The 20,143-nt window shown below is 38.6% G+C and overlaps 1 protein-coding gene across 3 annotated transcripts in view; it reads left to right on the top strand.

Annotated features, from left to right (window-relative positions):
• Positions 1–8,340, top strand: part of LOC131362387 (POU domain, class 2, transcription factor 2) — a 56,472-nt gene extending 48,132 nt beyond the window's left edge. For 2 of the 3 annotated variants that reach the window (XM_058404308.1, XM_058404309.1), the window contains 3 exons: positions 1–76; positions 4,373–4,446; positions 6,288–8,340. The exon at positions 1–76 is cut by the window's left edge and continues 45 nt beyond it. In XM_058404308.1, the coding sequence (XP_058260291.1) occupies positions 1–76; positions 4,373–4,446; positions 6,288–6,595 (458 nt within the window). In that variant the 3' untranslated portion in view covers positions 6,596–8,340. The remainder of the gene's footprint in view (positions 77–4,372; positions 4,447–6,287) is intronic. The other variant, XM_058404310.1, reaches the window with a different exon arrangement.
• Positions 8,341–20,143: the final 11,803 nt, after the last annotated feature.

A 20,143-nucleotide genomic window follows, 5' to 3' on the forward strand; every position in this document is an offset into this window, starting at 1 on the left:
GCCATGCGTCCGTAAGCTCCGCCCCCCTGGCAGTGACCTCGTCCCCTCTCAGCAGAGCTAGCCCCAGCCCCACTGGGTAAGAACATTACACTAACGTCTGCAATTTATTTCTATTTATCATTTTGGATTTTATTTTTCAGCTCTGTTTATTAAGTTTATGTACAAATTCTGATTTGAACCTGATTCAAATACAACAACACAACAAACACAAGTCAGACAAACAAGATTCAATTCTCATTAATCATACAGTGAGGAGAAATACATTTTTTTTGTTTTTCTTATTTATTATATTTCAAGTGCAAATATTCACTTACATTTGCATGGCTATGCATCGTGAAGCTCAGAGACAGAGACAGAGAAAGATGTTTTCATTGTTAAAGAAGATTTTACACTACAAGCAGCAATTATGATGAAGGTGAAGGAACTTGCTAGAATCTTAGAGACGGTTTAAATTAGGGCTGCACGATTATGACAAAAATCATAATTGTCGATTATTCCCTTGAAATTGTAATTGCGATGATTAATTACAATTATCACAATTTACATTAAATGGTGTTTTGAATAGCTTTATATCATTGTTTGAAGCAACTGCATGCCATATTTTATAAATATTTGTTATCTTGGTGACTTTTCTATCCTATTTCTTTGAGGGTGGAATCATCAGAGAGTATCTCAGAGACTTGATGGTCAATCACCATACTACTATTTCTAGTGCAGAGAATTCCTTTATCAACAGACAGAACAGCCGAATGATGGAGTCTGTTCTGGTCCATTGTTCACCTAAACCATGTCTGTATTTTAACTTAAATACTGCATTAGGTGAATAATAGAAAGTCATGATGATGTTCAGACTGTAATGTCTTAGTGCTTTAACAGTTTATATTTTATTTAGATCTATCTTTAGGCTTATTTAATTTAAGGCTTTTGTACATCTTGGGTATGGAATAATATTCTAAAGGGTCCTGTATGTCAGGGGTTTTCAGAATCAGAGACAGTGGGCCTCCTTTTTCACACAACATACATTTGTTAGTTGACTTTTATCAGCTGTGTTAAACATTAAATATTAAAAGTTATGCTATTATCTCAATAATAACATGACCGTTTTTTTTTTTTTTATTGCTGTCCCGGTCAAGGGTTGTAAGTATTTTAGTCACGTGGTGTGAAAGCGGCGCTGTGCAGACCGATAGGTGTAGGACATTACAGTATTGCAAGAGCGGTTTTAGAGCATATTCCAGCACACACTCTTGCGGTATTTGTGTGTGTGTGTGTGTGTGTGCACAGAGTGTCAAGAGTCAAAAGTCATGTCTTTTCGGTTCTAATTCCTGATTCTTCTCAGCAACACTTTGCAAACTATCTGTTTCCTTAAATGAAAATGACGAGATAGACACGCGCAAGTGGATAATCGGGGAGTTGATAAGGACACACCTACAGACTATTAGGCCAATTAAAAGTCTTTATTCCCCCCCCACAACGTAACATGCAGTAAACATGCAGAATAACGTAAGTAGAGTTTTTTTGTAATTGCAGTTTTGAACGATTATGTAATCGTGGCGTCTGTAATCGTAATCGCGATTAGAAAATCGATTAATTGTGCAGCCCTAGATTAAATGTATTTGAACAAATCAGAATTTTCTTTAGAAACAAAAACTAGAACTCAATTTAAAACATAATTTATTTTTTAGAGAAATGGTTCTGTGTATGATCCATACTCACAGTAAAGCATCATGATATGGAGAAACATCTCGAAACTGCAGCATTTACATTTTTTCCTGTCCAGTGTCACCCAAATGAGGATGAGGTTCCCTTCTGAGCCTGGTTCCTCTCAAGGTTTCTTCCTCAGATCATCTCAGGGAGTTTTTCCTCACCACCATCTCCTCAGGCTTCTCATTAGGGATAAATGTTAGAGATAAAAATAACTTCACATTTTTATTCTATGTTTCAGTGTTAAAAAACATGTGTTTGTTACTGTTACACTGTTCCATGTGGATGTAAGTCTTAAAACTATAACTATATTTTATAACTGTAAACTTTATAAATGTTACAGATAAATAAAAACTTTATGGTTTTTATTCTATGTTTCTATATTTCTGTAAAGCTGCTTTGAGACAATGTCCAGTGTTAAAAGTGCTATATAAATAAATTGAATTAAATTAAATTAAATTGAATTGAATTACAGGCCATGGAGTGAAACGATGAGACACGTTAGAGTAGAGTCTCATCAGTCTGAACTGAGAGAAGACAGAGAGCTGAAATAACTGAAGAAAGCCTCACATGGCCTATAGAGTTAAGTGTCGTTTAATACAGCTCATATGTCCACTATAGAGTTAAGTGTCGTTTAATACAGCTCATATGTCCACTATAGAGTTAAGTGTCGTTTAATACAGCTCATACGTCCACTATAGAGTTAAGTGTCGTTTAATACAGCTCATACGTCCACTATAGAGTTAAGTGTCGTTTAATACAGCTCATACGTCCACTATAGAGTTAAGTGTCGTTTAATACAGCTCATACGTCCCCTATAGAGTTAAGTGTACACTACCAGTCAAAAGTTTGGACACACCTTTTAATTCAATGTTTTTTGTTTAGGGATTTATTTTCTACATTCTAGAACAATCCTGGAGATTTCAAAACTATGAAATAACACACATGGACTTCAGTAATCCATATGTAATGACAACAAAAACCAGTCAGTTGTTATTTTAAGACACGAAGGTCAGGTGTTCTGGAATAGTTCTTGCAAGAACAGTATTGTCAAGTGCATTTGCAAAACCCATCAAGCCCCATGATGAAACTGTCTCACATGAAGACCATCCCAGTAAAGCAAGACCAAAACTGACCTCTGCTGCAGAGGAGAAGTTCATTTAGAGTCACCAGCCTCAGAAATCACCAATTAACAGCGCCTCAGATTAGAGGCGTTATGAAGGCTTTACAGAGCATCAGTAGCAGACATATCTCAATATCAACTGTTCAAAGGACATTATTGTGGATTTCAGCCGCCTTCAGCATTGTTTTACAATGTAGAAAGAAATAAACATCAGGAAAGAACATGGAATTAGAAGGTGTGTCCAAACTTTTGACTGGTAGTGTAGTTTAATACAGCTCATACATCCACTATAGACTTAAGTGTAGTTTAATACAGCTTATCCCCTATAGAGTTAAGTGTAGTTTAATACAGCTTATCCCCTATAGAGTTAAGTGTAGTTTAATACGGATTGTTTAATAAAGCTTGTATGTCCACTATAGAGTTTAATGTAGTGTAATACGGCTCATATGTCCCCCATAGAGTTTAATGTAGTGTAATACGGCTCATACGTCCCCTATAGAGTTTAATGTAGTGTAATACGGCTCATATGTCCCCCATAGAGTTTAATGTAGTGTAATACGGCTCATACGTCCCCTATAGAGTTTAATGTAGTGTAATACGGCTCATACGTCCCCTATAGAGTTTAATGTAGTGTAATACGGCTCATACGTCCCCTATAGAGTTAAGCATCATTTAATACAGCTCATACGTCCACTATAGAGTTTAGTGTAGTTTCATACAGCTCTTATGTCCATTATAGAGTTAAGTGTAGTTTAATACAGCTGATATGTCTCCTATAGAGTTAAAAATATATTTGTTGATGATTAAAGATCACTTCTGTAATGTTCAGAGTTCTGGGTGTAAATGTGAAGTGGATATATTAACAGAAAGTATTATAAACCAAATATTTCCCCTTCATGCCTCCACTAATCAGTCCAGCATCCATGTTCATGAAGGAGTTTATTTCTTTTCAGTTTAGAACACTGATGCATTAACACTGAATGAGAAAATTCTGGAATGTTGAAGCGAGTCAGTGTTTCTGTGACTCTTTTTTTCTCCTCAAAGACAAATAAACATTAATAATTATTTAACTCACTGTTCTGTTAGGTCTGAATGATCTGCTTAAATGTCCTTACTCTTCCTCCCATGTATGTCTATGCGTGTGTGTGTATGTGTGTGTGTGTGTGTGTGTATGTGTGTGTGTGTGTGTGTGTGTACGTGTGTGTGTGTGTGTGTGTGTGTATGTGTGTGTGTGTGTGTGTGTGTCTGTATGTGTGTGTGTGTGTGTGTGTGTACGTGTGTGTGTGTGTGTGTGTGTCTATGCGTGTGTGTGTATGTGTGTGTGTGTGTGTGTATGTGTGTGTGTGTGTGTGTGTGTGTGTATGTGTGTGTGTGTGTGTGTGTGTATGTGTGTGTGTGTGTGTGTGTGTGTGTATGTGTGTGTGTGTGTGTGTGTGTGTACGTGTGTGTGTGTGTGTGTGTATGTGTGTGTGTGTGTGTGTGTACGTGTGTGTGTGTGTGTGTGTACGTGTGTGTGTGTGTGTATAAATGGGGCCATACACATTACAGGAGCTCAGTGATGGGTGTAAGCACAAGCCTGACCCCGGCTCTGATCAGCAGCCATCCTCTGGCCACAATGCAAGGTTTGTGAAGAAGAGAGGAAGAAGAAGGAAGAAGGATGATAGAATGAATAGATGTTTAGAGACAAAAACAGAGACTTGAAAGAATGTTTGGATTTCAGCTATATATGATATTACTGAAAACAATACACACTGAGATCCTCATGGTTTATCACAAGCTGCAGGAGAAGTCTGTAGTGGAACATCTATACCACTGCCATCTTCACAGTGATGTGTTTGTGTGAATGAATGGATGAATGATTGTCTCTATTTTTTTTTCCATTTTCTTTTTAACTTCTTAACTTTTTTCTCTTCTTTATCCTTCCATCTCCATGTCATGTAAAGACTTTTTGCTGAATTTGCCGTTAATTTAATCGTAACAGAAACACTGTGGCATTAATGACCGTTATTGTACACTTTTAATGGGATTGGACACATATTAAAGCAATGCTTGTTTAGATTTTGTGTATCGTAAAGGCCCTAACATCACATCTACATGATGATGTCATTATATAAAATGTAGTCAAACTCTGAAGACCTTCTGTTACTGGGGTCACTTCTATTCCTTATTTTGATATTTAATATGAACATCAGCTGAAGCCCTTGATCTATATCTGCCTGATTTAATGACTTGATCTGCTGCCACCTGATTAGATAATAAGGCTCATCATGATTCATTATCTTGTTTATTCACATTTATTCATAATCATATTTATGTCTAGCTTCCGCTGTGTCTCCAATCCATGGATGTAGCAAACCTACACTATATTGCCAAAAGTTTTGGGATGTCTGCCTTTACATGCCCTTTGCACCTATAACAGCTTCAACTCTTCTGGGAAGGCTTTCAACAAGGTTTAGGGGAATTTTTGACCATTCCTCTAGAATGGTGAGGTCAGGCACTGATGTTGGATGAGAAGGTCTGGCTCACAGTCTCCACTCTAATTCATCCCAAAGGTGTTCTATGGGGTTGAGGTCAGGACTCTGTGCAGGACAGTCAAGTTCCTCCACACCAAACTCACTCATCCATGTCTTTATGGACCTTGCTTTGGTCACTGGTGTGCAGTCATGTTGGAACAGGAAGGGGTCATCCCCAAACTGTTCCCACAAAGAGCATGAAATTGTCCAAAATGTTTTGGAATGCTGAAGTATTAAGAGTTCCTTTCACTGGAAAAGTGGCCGAGCCCATACCCAAAAAAAAAACAACAACACCTGAATTCAATGATTTGGGGGACAGCCTGTGACTCAGGAAACAGCCATGGACAGAGCTACTTGCCATTACATCTGTCAGCTTGTGACAGCAAGGAATTAGTGTCTATAATGACCTTAGAAACTACAATGACCTAATAGTTCCTCATGGGCCATTGATTTCTGTTGTAGAAAGGACATTAATCAGCTACAGTTACATTATTTACTGTTTAGTGTCACCCAAATGAGGATGGGTTCCCTTCAGAGCCTGGTTCCTCTCAAGGTTTCTTCCTCACAGGGAGTTTTTTTCTTGCCACCATCGCCACAGGCATCTCATTAGGGATAAAATAAGTATAAAATAGTGTAAAATTTAAATTTAATAATTTATTTATTGTCTCTCCTTTCTCTGTTTCTCTTCTTTTGTAAAGCTGCTTTGAGACAATGTCCATTGTAAAAGGCGCTATACAAATAAATTGAATTGAACTGATTTGGAGGCGTGTAACAAAACCTTTGGCAATATAGTGTAACTTTGTCCACACCTCCATCAAATAGGGGTGAGAATTGCTCGTAAACTAGTATATATGTGTTTATATGATATATTATGTAAATATATTTCAGCTGTTTTTGTGCTTTTTTATACAGATTTTCACTTGTGTATAATTTTTTATTCTTTTTCACAGCTCTGGCTGTAAGGGGTGGTCAGATGTCCATTTCAGCACTAGAGAGCGGCGGTCAAATGTTCCTTGGTGGGGCTACAGCTCCAGGAGTGGGGCTATGCTCCTCCCTCTTTCTTAACCGCCCCACCTTGTTGTCCATGGCGACAGGCACCAGTACAGGATTGGCTAACGCAGCACGTGCATGTTCACCTTCCAGTGCCAGCCACATGAGCCCAGACTCCTGCTCTGCTTCTCTGTGCTCGAGTCCTGCTTCGTACTGCTCCTTCAGTGAAGCCTCTCCACCACCTCTAGGAGGGGCAATGGCTGAGTGACACCTGTAAGGGCCAATGAAGGGGAGGAGTCAGATTCAGCTGAGACAACTTGCCTTTTCAAGCGAAGCCATCTTTCACCCCTCCATTTTCCTCCTCCCACAATACCAAAAATATCCTGAAGAAGGGAAGAAAGGGTGTGATGACAGAGTGGACGAGCGAAGAAATTTATTGGTCAGTTCATTTTAAGGGCAGAGTTGCAGTGCTTCTTTGTTGGCCATAAAAATAATGTAAAAAAAGACACTACAAACAGCTGAGGCAGAAGATAAGGACGAGAAGGTGGTGGATAAATGGAAGGAAGATGAGAAGATGACCACGGTCACTGGATGGAAGGGATGAGTTCAAACCAAAATAGTAGCTTGAGAAAAAAAAAGACAAAAACATGCCAAAATAGCCGAAACCAAAACACCAAAAACTGAAACCAAAAAAAAAAAAATCGGAGAGAAAAGCTTTACCTAAAGGACTTTTAAAGCCTGACTGTCCAGGATCACAGGATCAGATCATCAGCTCCACTCATTTTACAGGTTTTTTTTTTTTTTTTTCATTATTTTAAATTCTGCTTCAGGTACGATTTTTTTTTCACATTATTTTTGTGTCGTTCTCAATCTACCTCTATCATACGCTTGCTAGAGTAACTCTATTTAAGATATTTGTCATTATTACAGATCTCTTTTTCTCTGTATTTGTACTGCTTTAACCTCAAACACTTTAGCATTCTCTTTGTGTTATGATAACAAATCAACTCATTCTCTTCATCTCTTGATACCAAAGCATTGTGTCTGTCCTTGTGGCATTGGCAAGCAAGAGTTCAGACAAGACCTCAGATTACGTCAGAAGAAAAAAAAAACATCTAACAACTTAAAAAACAAAACAAAACTGATGCTTCCCCATGAATCCTTTTGTGGCCCTTGATAAAAAAAATCAAGGAAACGAGATAGATCAAGATGGATGTGTGGGAAAAGATCTCTGTAGGAAGAGAAATTTTCTTTTCTTTTCTTTTCTTTCAACACAAAAGCAAACCAAAAAAAAACAAGTGAGCAAAACTAACAAATGAGTGAACTGAATAAAAACGAGGAACCACAAGAAGAAAAAAGAAATAAACAATTTTGAGGTGGTTGAAGAGGATGTTTGGGGCAGCAGCTGATCAGAAACTGTGATAGACAGCTCAGTGGAGAATGACCGCTCCAAGCTCCTCCTACCTCCTGTGTGACCTTGTTTTTTTTCACTCACATTCCTGAGGAATATTTATTGACCTCACTGAACTGAACTTAAAAGTACACATACATATATTTTGTTTTATTGCCTTTTTCTTGCTTTCTATGTCAATGCTTGTCTCATTCTTTCTATTTTTGGGATGATTAGGATAATGTATTGCCTATTTTGATATGTTGTTTGTGGGGAGTTTAAGATCTTACTGTGAAAATGTAGCTTCCAAGTTATTCCATGATCAAGAATGTTGTGAGAAAAAAATACCAAATGAGCCAAAACTGTAAAAACCAAATCCAAAATCTTTTTTAATACATAAGTGAGCCAAATATCAGCCAAACCAATGAAGAATGGATGGAGGGATAGAGTCAACTACCTGCACTGGTGCTAGGAGAGATTGGAGTGTGAGTGTGTGTGTGTGTGTGTGTGTAAACTTTTCTCCAGCATATAAACCAAACTGAAATGAACCTACACACCAGAGAGCAGGGAGTAGCTACTGTACATCATCTCAGAAAAATACATAAAGAACACAATGATGAATCCAGCTGTGGTGGGTGGGTGGGCATGGTTAGGTGAGTGGGTGGGGGGCCAGCTGACACTTCTAGAGGGAATGTACCTGTTAGTGTTTCAATAGATTTTGTAGGAAAAATGCTAACTTATTGCTAATGTAAAAAGGCTGTGACAAAAAAAAATCTTTATGAAATGATGATGATGAAAGTAACAAATTCAGACCAAAAGCTTTAAACAACTGCTTGTCTTTGGATTTTATTTTTCATGCAAAGATTTGTTTTGTTTCTGGAATGTAGTTGTGTTTTTCTTGGCGATTTGTATGACACTTGTTTATTTATTTATTTATTTATTTATTTATATATATTTGTGATTTCTTTAAATTATTATTCATTATAAAGCAACAGATATCGGGTGACATTTTAGTAACAGAATGCTAGTTGTTGATGTTGAAAGCCATGCCAAGACTTTAGCACTAAGTCACATGATGTAGTGTTTTGATATTAAACTCCACCTCCACTGGCTATCTGTCTGTACAGACTCTCATTGAGATCCTGCTGGTTTATCCCCAGGAATCCAAACGTCCTAGGACTGACCAGAAGCTGTGGTCAGATATGACCGCTGGACTGGGCAAGGAGATTTTGATCTTATAGAATGTTGATGACCTGGAGAAGCACACCTCTGAGCTCAATCCTCTGAGGAAGAGATGCTTCATGATGGAGTGATGGAGGTCTGACCTGCCTGGTGGTCAAAGATCTTCTACCACTGAGTGTTTGCTTGATTAGATTATCTGGCACCCCTTCATGGAATTCTATATGACTTTATGCAGGAACCCTAGGTTCAGTCTCTTGTATCTGCTGGCCATCACTTATAGATAAAGCAAGTAGCATCAAAGTGGTTGCCATCAAGGTGGTCTTTAAAGAAAGCCATTTCAGCTCCATTTAGAAGGAACGGACCTCAGAGACTCTAGCACAGGGGGTGAAGTCCAATATAGGAATCTTGGAAAAGGCCCAAGACTCCAGTTTATGAGTGCTTATTGGAGACACCAACCATAGTGCTGTAGTACACTGTAATAGCTTCTACATAGGTGGAGATTATCCTTCTTAGCAGTTTCTGTAGAAAGGTTAGATGGTGGGAACCAGTGATTTGGTGGCTCACTACAAGGGGCACTAATCTGAGGGAATACCACCTGGTAACAAGGGGTAGTGAAAACCTGGGGGTGTGGAAACTGAGCAAAAACAAAATGGCCTCAGCACTGATACCAGATAAAATATGGGAGAGAAACAAAACTCCTACCTTTACAAGTGTCCACTAATCACATAAGCAAGGTTTACTCACTAGGGGCAGATCTAACAGGGCCTGGGGTTCACCAGATGGCAGGTGATGTGAGAAAAGGACTTCAGGAAACTTGAGGAACCCTGTGTGCAAATTCACAAAAAATATGTTGTAAGGAGTCTAACCCCAGGTTTGGCAGCTGTAGCTCCAAGTGCAACCAGTTATGGAGATTAAAAGGGACAGACAGCCACTGATGATGGTTTTGTAGTAAAATATGACTGCAAGGTCTTGGCATGTGCTGGATATTTAGGTATTCAGGTGCTTAAACATTGCTAATGAGGGCTGGAACAGATTTGTCATTACTGAGATTATTGCAATATCTTCTCAAACTCCAATCTTTTAAAACAGAACTAGCTGCTGAAATCAAGCGTCCCTTTAACGGGCACAAAGTTTCTCCTGTGGCCTGATTTTCCTTGTGCTTTAAACCAAAGCGTCTCATGGAGAAAACGAACATAATAACTGTAGCCACTTAATTCATTCCTTTTCTTTTGTCCCCAATTTCAACTGGATGCTATATTTCTCCATATACCTCATGTTAAAGATACCAAAAAGTCCATTTTGAGCATAGAGCTTACCCAGGAAACAGATTTTGATTATATGTCATTAACTATAAGATCTTCAACAAAAGGATTTAAATACAGAACTTGGCCAAAGTATTGCCTTCATAGCAATAAAATAAATTCTATACACCCAATCTGCATTGATTCCCCGGTGCTTACTTACTATTGCCAAAAGTTTTGGGACACCCCTCTAGATCATTGAATTCAGATGTTGTTTTTTAAGGGTTGGACTCGGCCCCTTAGTTCCAGTGAAAGGAACTCTTAATGCTTCAGCTTCATACCAAGACATTCTGGACAATTTCATGCTCTTTGTGGGAACAGTTTGGGGATGACCCCTTCCTGTTCCAACATGACTGTACACCAGTGACCAAAGCAAGGTCCATAAAGACATGGATGAGTGAGTTTGGTGTGGAGGAACTTGACTGGCCTGCACAGAGTCCTGACCTCAACCCCATAGAACACCTTTGGGATGAATTAGAGTGGAGACTGTGAGACAGACCTTCTTGTCCAACATCAGTGCCTGACCTCACAAATGCGCTTCTAGAGGAATGGTCAAAAATTCCCATAAACACACTCCTAAACCTTGTGGAAAGCCTTCCCAGAAGAGTTGAAGCTGTTATAGCTGCAAAGGGCGGGGCAACTCCATATTACATTCATGTGCATGGAAAGGCAGACGTCCCAAAACTTTTGTCAATATATTTGAACACAACCGCTTTCTACAATGGCACCATCTGTTATGTGACGATCTTGCAGATTGTCCTTTAACATATTATACAACATATATCCACTGGAGTGTGTGTGCGTGTGTGTGTGTGTGTGTAATTGCAGTGCTGTGGAAAACCTCGAGTGATACCAAAGTTAGACATATAGAGTTTTCCAGTCAGTCGTTTGGCTTAACAGCCTTTAAACCTATAAACACCATCCGTCTTTTGTATATAGTGACCGGAATTCTATTTTCATGTGTCCTTTACTATTTTATTGTTTAATAAAACACAAAGAATAGCCACCAAAATGCATAATTAGTGCAAAACATTTTATATTACATACGTAACTTAAATATATTTTGGATATTTTGAACATAAATTCAGCAGATAAACAGGAATATCTCTTTTACTAGAAACAAAAACACAATATAGAACTCACAAACTAAATTTCATTTTAAAGTTCCATACAAACACACAGCATTGCAGTCGCTCCTTTTCCTTTGTGTTTTATCAATACAGCTTGAATCCAAAGGTACTTTGATGAGGGCAGCAAAGATCCTTATATCTATCTATCTATCTATCTATCTATCTATCTATCTATCTATCTATCTATCTATCTATCTATCTATCTATCTATCTATCTATCTATCTAACTCACATCTGACAACCAAAGAGTTTCACCCTAACATTTACATCTTTGTATTTATAACATACTTAAAGCTTCTTTATTCTTAGAGGAAAAAAAAACAGTTTTCATGAGATATGCTGATGTTAGTTCTGGACTCTTATGACGGTCTCCTTGATCTGTTTCTGTAAATTCTCCTGCTCCTGGTCTGTGTGTTCTCTTTCCCGTAGCTCAAAGTCACTACATGGAGTTTTTTGTAAACTCTTTATGGATTTTGTTCAGAAATATTGAACTGTCCCTTATTCATCGCTGTCTGTGTGCCTGGTGTATAGGGTGACAGTGGGGGGTGGCGGGAGGGGTGGTTCGGGTTGGGTGAGGGGGGGGGGTTGTCTGGTTAAACCAACTCATATGTATTAGGATTAAAGTGCGACTTTAGACTAAAACATGTCCCAGTCTGATTTATTTACCACCATAAGAGGGAAGGAACAGAAAATATTACACACTCATAGATTTTTGAATATTAGCATTTCTCAAACACCTAAAAAGAACCTTTTCCAAACTTTTCTTGAGCAGTATCAATACCTGATACATAAAGTGTAGTAAATTTATGGACTCTACAGTATTAAAGCTAAAAAACAAACAAAGAAGATCTCCCCAAAAGAGCTTTTCTTCATTCATTATAAGTAAAATAATCCGGTCAGTTTTGTACTTTTAAAGGAAACAGAGTTTCTGAATCTAATACATACAAAAAAGGAGGCATTTTTTCAGACATTGAGTTATGGCACACAAAGCTAGTGTATACTTATGCTATACTGATTGAGGTTTATGTTTAAAGAGCTAATAACTAACATGCGGTCAAGTGGTTAAGGCTCTGGGAGGTTGATCGGGGTTCAAGCCTCAGCACTGCAAAGCTGGCACCATTTGGCCCTTAATCAAGGCCCCCCATCTCACCCTGCCCCAGGGGTGAAACATCATGGCTGACCCTGCACTCTGACCCCAACCTCCAAGGATGGGATATGTGAAGAAAGAATTTCACCGTGCTGTAAAGTATATGTATATCTGCAGGTTCATGTTAAGTCGTCTTTATTTGTCATGTGACAAATAAAGACGACTTAACATGAACCTGCAGATATTCACAAGATTCAATGCCAGAGGTCTTCATCACCCTGAACACTACAACATTTTATTTATTGGTTTATTTCGCTCTTTTTTCTGCATTTGTTTATTTGTTATGGTGTAAAGTCAAAAGCAGTGGAACTGGAAATGGAGAAACTTTGTCTCCCATTCTTCCCATTATTTCCATTGAGTTGTTCCTGTTTGTACAGCATCAAGCAACTTCATTTCATCATCTGTAATGTGACCGGATGTCTCAGGAAATCAATAACGTTCATGGAGGTGTAGCAGTACCACACTTCACCACTAGATGGAAGCAGAAACCTTGAACAATCTCTCTAAATAAACTAAGTGGTTCTGGCTTGTTATGGCATTGGAGTCCCATCCGGTGCTGGCACTTCCTTACCAATGCAGGACTTGACAATAAAAAATTTTATTTGTATAGCACTTTTAACAATGACTCAAAGCAGTTTTGTAGAAATGTATCAATATTATATACATATAATCATATATTTTATATATTCATCTGTACATTTATTACTTATGAACCAGGCATGGATGATACGAGTAAGAAACTTCAGAAAGGAACTAATCCTCATATGTATGGCACCAACGAGTGTGGATAAAATAAGTATTGAACCATTTTTCTCTTAACATTTTACCACTAGTAAATATATTTCTAAAGGTGCTACTGACATGAAGTTTTCACCAGATGCTGGGTGCAATCCACACATGCAAAGAAATCAAACCATAGATATCAATAAATTAAGTGATGTGTAATAATGTTAAATGATACAGGGGAAAAGGTATTGAACACGTGAAGAAAGGGAGGTGCAAAAAGGCATGGAAAGCCAAGACACCTGTCAGAAATTAGAAAGCAGTCAAATTCAAATTCAAATTTTTATTTGTCACATACAAAATCATACACAGTAGGACATGTAGTGAAATGCTTATAAAGACTGTCCTACATTTGAAGAAGAATATAAAGTAAAGTGTGTGGACAAGAAAGTATAGGGATATAGGTAATAAAAAATATATATATATATATGGAAAAATAGGAAGAATAAAAACTAACATAGTAGAAATTAAAGACATGATAAATTATGAAAAACACCAATAGTTATGTAAAGCCAGTTGTGTATCGGGTATACATATACAAATATATGTGTATATAAAAATATATAATATATATATATATATATATATATATATATATATATATATATATATATATATATATATATATATATATATATAATAAAAAGTGTGTATATAATATAATATAAACATAATAATAATAATAATAATAATAATAATAATAATAATAATATAATACAATATATTATATATAAATAATATAATAAAACTAGTATAATAATATAATATCTATAATATATAATGATAATGTGATATAATATTTATAAAAATATATAAATAATTTATGTGTATAAACATCTATAATATATAGTATATACATGTATGTAGATTAAAAAAAAGTCAAATATAAATATAAATGTAATGACAATAAATAATACGGTATGTAAAGTGTCGGTGCAGTATACACACCAAGATGTCCAGTGGGTGTGGTTATTGTGTGTACAGAGTAGTGCAGGGTATACAAGTAGTGTAATTTGTGTTTACAACAATCAGCTGAGGTAGAATGTAATGTTCATGTGTGGGGTAAGTCTAGAAAGTCCAGGTACTAGGTGTTCTGGTTGAGGGCCGAATGGCCTGCGGGAAGAAGCTCCTCCTCATTCGCTCTGTGTTCGCCTTCAAGGAACGGAAACGTTTCCCTGACTGCAACAGAGAGAAGAGTCCATTGTCGGGATGGCTGAGGTCTTCATTATCTTCCTGGCCTTGGTCCAGCACCGCTTGCTGTATATAGTGTCCAGGTCAGGAAGCTCGGTGCGGATGGTATGCTCGGCTGATCGCACCACCCTCTGTCCTGCCCCTGGTCAGTGGAATGCATGGGTTGTTACCAACATCTGGTGAAAATTTCATGTCAATAGCACCTTTAGAATTATATTTACTGAGAAAAATTGTGACGTATTCAATACTTATTTTACCTCCTGTAATAGCTTCTATGGCTCTGTATTACTGTATACAGCTCTGTATCTTGTTTCATTTAAAATGCGTCTTAGACACGAGATGCTCAATATGCCACATTACCATATGAAGCGTATATTTATGTCTGCTACTGCAAAGAGATTTACCGATAGTCTCCCAGAATTATCACACATGATTGGTTCACTGTCTGACCCCACAGAAATTGACCAGGCGACTGATTACCTGGAGTCAATGTTTCGGAACACCCTAGATGCTCCACTTAAATGGAAAATAATTAAAGAGAAGAAACTAGCACCCTGGTACAACGACCACACACGAGCTTTAAAACAATTAGCTAGGAAACTAGAGCGTAAATGGCGTCAAACTAAATTAGCAGTATTCCAGATTGCGTGGAAGGAAAGCCTTCTGAGATACAAAAATTCTCTTAGTGCTGCTAGATCAGCGTATCTCTCTGCCCCAATCGAAGATAACAAAAACAATCCAATATTTTTATTTAGCACTGTAGCAAAACTCACTAGGAGTAAAACCACTGTAGAAAAGTGCACACCATCTACATTTAGCAGCAATGACTTCATGAATTTTTTCAATGAAAAAATTGACAATATCAGGCAAAAAATTCAGACTATTAATTTAAAACCATATTATTTGATAAATAATCCTTTAGATAATATAGCTATTTCTGATCAGAGCTTAGAGTGCTTCACTCCACTTCAAGAGCCTGATCTAATTTCACTAATTTCTTCTTCAAAATCTTCTACCTGCATCCTAGATCCTTTACCCACATCTTTCCTTAAACAGATATTACCAGTAGCTACTGAACCCCTTCTAAAAATAATTAATTCTTCCCATAGCACTGGCTATGTGCCTAAATCTTTTAAGCTAGCAGTTATCAAACCCTTGATTAAAAAACCGGACCTCGACCCCGGTCAGCTGTCTAACTATAGACCGATATCAAACCTGCCCTTTATCTCCAAGATCCTAGAAAAGGCTGTAGCACAGCAGTTATGTTCAGACCTGCATAGAAATAACATTTATGAAATGTATCAGTCAGGATTTAGACCTCATCATAGCACAGAGACAGCACTGGTTAAAGTGGTCAATGGCCTGTTACTGGCTTCTGATCAGGGTTGTGTCTCCTTACTGGTGCTACTGGATCTTAGTGCAGCTTTTGACACCATTGACCACACTGTTCTACTTGATAGACTAGAACATGTTGTTGGTGTTAAAGGAACAGCCCTCTCCTGGCTCAGGTCTTATTTGACTGACCGTTATCAGTTTGTAGATCTAGATGGTGACTTCTCCATGCATACCAAGGTTATGTTTGGTGTTCCACAAGGTTCTGTCTTAGGCCCACTGCTTTTCTCCCTATATATGTTACCCCTTGGTTATGGAACAGTTATGGAACAGCCTTCCAATTAGTGTTGGGGATTCAGACACAGTCTTAATGTTTAAGTCTAGGCTGAAGACACATTTGTTTAGTCGAGCTTTTAATATATAGTTTTCTTTTTCTTTCTTTCCGGGGCAGTGGTGGCTCAAGTGGTTAAGGCTCTGGGTCGTTGACCAGAAGATCAGGGGTTCAAGCCCCAGCACTGCCAAGTTGCCACTGTTACCACTGGCCCTTGAGCAAGGCCCTTAACCCTCTCTGCGCCAAGGGTGCCGTATCATGGCTGACCCTGCGCTCTGACCCCAACCTCCAAGGATGGGATATGCGAAGAAAGAATTTCACTGTGCTGTAATGTATATGTGACAAATAAAGGCTGTTTCATTTCATTTCTTAGGTAAAGGAGCAGCTCTGGAAGGTTCATGGTCATAGAGTGTTTGGTGACTGGGATGTGTTGGATGCTGTCATCTTACCACCCTCACAAGTCGCTCAGGTCACTGAGTGTGAAGTGGTTGGACGCTTTATGTCCTTCATGTCTGTGACCTTCTGGCTCTTCCTTTTAGTTATGATGTCATAGCTAGTCTTCCCGGAGTCCCTGCCTGCACTTTACACATAACCTACATTGTCTTTAAACATCACATGATCAGAATCATTCTTAATATCTTTCTCTTTCTCTCTCCGTCTTTCTCTGTGGAGCTATACACCCCACTCCTGAGCTCCCAGTGTTTGCCAGTTTCCAGTGTGACCACTGCCCTACCCCTGGTCGGAGTCTCTTCGCTTGATGGTGCCCACTGATGTTGTGGATGGATCTGTGTGGACCAGGAGACAGCCATGGACAGAGACACTTGGGGACTTTCACACCATCACAGATCTGTCATTACATCTGTCAGCTTGTGACAGAAAAGAATTAGTGTCTATAATGACCTCAGAAACTACAATGACCTAATAGTTCCTCATGGGTCATTGATTGCTGTTGAAGAAAGGACATTAATCAGCTACAGTTACATTATTTACTGTTTAGTGTCACCCAAATGAGGATGGGTTCCCTTCTGAGCCTGGTTCCTCTCAAGGTTTCTTCCTCATATCATCTCAGAGAGTTTTTCCTTGCCAGTGTCACCACAGGCTTGCTCATTGGGGATGGGGATGGGGATGGGGATGGGGGTGGGGATGGGGGTGGGGTTGGGGATGGGGGTGGGGTGGGGTGGGGTGGGGTGAGGTGAGGTGAGATGAGATGATTTCAATATTTATTTTTACTTATTTTTTCCCCTCTCCTTTCTCTGTTTATCTTCTTTTGTAAAGCTGCTTTGAGAAAATGTTCATTGTAAAAGGCGCTATACAAAATAAATTGAATTGAATTGAATTATATAGTCAAAAAGGACAAAGCAACTGTATATGTTTACACAACTGCACATTTAACTTATAAGCTCGATTAGCCACCTCACTGCCACCTACTGTCCTCATTACATGCGTCACATCTCAAGGTCTCATATCTCAAGCCTGTCACTTCTGGTCCACTGGCTGAAGAGCAAAAGCCTCACCGCCAAAAATTAAAAACCAACCTGCTACAGAGTCATGGAAATGCCTGAGGAGATGATCCCTGTGCCTTCTCAATTCACTCCCATGCAAAAATTCCTGAAAGTCCTAGAAGTAGCCTGCTCCCAGAATGACCTCACTGAGGTTTTCATTTTGATGCCTGAATCTGTGTCAGACTTCGGTCACTGACTTTACATCAAGTTTACATGCCTCTGAATCGGAGTCGTGGATCTGATTAGCCTCTGAAGATAAATGTTATAAAGCTGATGGAGCCTCTGGTTCTGAATAACTACCTGGAACTACTTGTGTGGACTTTGCATAATCAAGATGAATATTAAAATGATTATTATTATTTTTTCAATCATCTGGGCACTTTTGAGGGTCTTAACATGCTCAAAAACTCATGAAAATCAGCGTCACACACCCGTCACAGCGCCCCCTGGAAAATTCTGCTGCATAGCTGATACACACTTGCACGTATCCATGTAAAACCAAGTACACACATGGTTGCTGAAATGTGAGGGGTGTACTCTTTTATGTGAGGTACTGTAGATTAGAGGGAGAGTCATTGTCCCTTTGGACATCACTGGACATTGCTATGATCTGTTTCATTACACCCAAACTGTCACTTTTGTCCTTATATAGTTTAGAGGGAGAGTCATTGTTCCTTTTGACATCACTGGACATTGCTGTGATCACTTTCATTAGACCCAAATTGTCACTTTTGCCTTTTGGTATTTCCCCGTTAATTGCATGTACCCACTGTGCCCACTGTGTCTGGTGCGCCTGGGTGGCGATGGCACCGTTGCTTGGGCCAGATCATCGTTGCTTGCAACTATATTTATTATTATTATTATTATTATTTACCTGAATACCTATTTATTTACATTTCTGGCATTTGGCAGATTCTCTTATTCAGAGCAATGTATAAGAGTGCTTTGAAGTCTCTATCAGTAAAAACATTAACACAGGTTCACAACTTCAGGATACCATCAGAGTAAAAACAGGGAAAATAAGAGCTAGTTTAAGTGTTTCGAGTCTTCAGATGTTGTTTGAAGACAGTCAGTGACTCAGCTGTATGGACATCTAGGGGAAGTTCATTCCACCACCTCAGAGCCAGAACAGAGAAGGGTCTAGATGTAGACCTACCTCTTAAACTGAGACATGGTGGACCAGTGGAGCAGTGCTAGTGGACCTGAGGGAGCGAGGTGCAGTGTGAGGAGTAATAAGAGCTTTGAGGTCAAAGAATGCTGGTCCATTCTTAGCTTTGTAGGCAAGGGTCAGTGTTTTGAATCTGATGTAGCTACAGGAAGCCAGTGGAGAAGCAGCAGTGGGGTGGTGTTGGAGAACTTAGGCAGGCTGAAAACAAGTCACACAGCTGCATTTTGGATTATTTGCAGAGGAGGAACTGTGTTCAGAGGTAGACCGGAAAGTAGACAGCTGCAGTAGTCCGGTCTCAAAATGACCAGAGACTGAGCAGCCTGTGTGGATAAAAATGGCGAAATCCTTCTGATGTTGCCTCTGTGTGTTGGTGAAGTGAAGATGCAGATAGCAGTGTAATGAGATGTTCAAGAAGAACCTATGGGTGAGATGGTGATGTATCCACACTGTAGGGCATCATTCTCTATCATGTCCTTTTCATGTGAGTGTCACCCAGTGTATATTTTTACACATACACACACACTTTCTGTTACCATTCTAACCCATAACTATAGCAAACGAGTCTCTGATTCTGAATCATGGAGCTGATTAGACCTAGCACCTGAATCACAAACCATAATTAGTCTGAGATGTTCCCTGGATGAGCTGCTGTGGGATTTTCCTACAGTACTAGGTTGGTCCGGATTCTGATCTAATCTGCCACTCTGCTGAAAGCGTGTCTGTAGATAAGTATGTGTACTCCAGTATTGTGTGAGAATCTGCAGCGTTGCTTCACACAGCATGGGTTTATGGAATGAACAGAAACAGAATACCAAGACCCTTTGATCCACTTAAGCATCGAGTTCAGGACATTTATTGGTGCCATCATTAAACCTGAGCTCTGTAGATCAAAGTGAACTTCACAACTGACTGTACGCTCTGTATTGCTGCTTAAAGGGTTTAAATGTATGCTTCATTGTTGTATTTTAATTTCTCAAGTAATATGATAAGCCTAAGAGTTATAAGAAACCTGAGCAGTGTCATGAGAAGTTCAGTAGATGATATATGAAGAAGTGTGTAGAATAATACTAATGTGAGTAAGACCTCAAGTCTTCAGCTAACAAACATTGCATTGCATATAAGAAAACTCCGTACATTATTCGGGGTACAGCCTTCATCCTAAATGTTAGAATCTCCATGGAACAAAATAATAATTTGCATACATATAATGAAAATAAGAAAAAAAAATCTACCTGTGGCTGAATCAGTGTCTTCTGAGGTCGAACGAATTAGTGTCAAAAATACTTCTCTAAATGTGATAAAAATGAGTAAAGATTTGTGGAAATGTTTCTGACTCGCAGTCAGAACAGTTAAAATCTC

The sequence above is a fragment of the Hemibagrus wyckioides genome, linkage group LG12 (genome assembly GCF_019097595.1).
Source record: "Hemibagrus wyckioides isolate EC202008001 linkage group LG12, SWU_Hwy_1.0, whole genome shotgun sequence".
NCBI classification, from domain to species: domain Eukaryota; kingdom Metazoa; phylum Chordata; class Actinopteri; order Siluriformes; family Bagridae; genus Hemibagrus; species Hemibagrus wyckioides.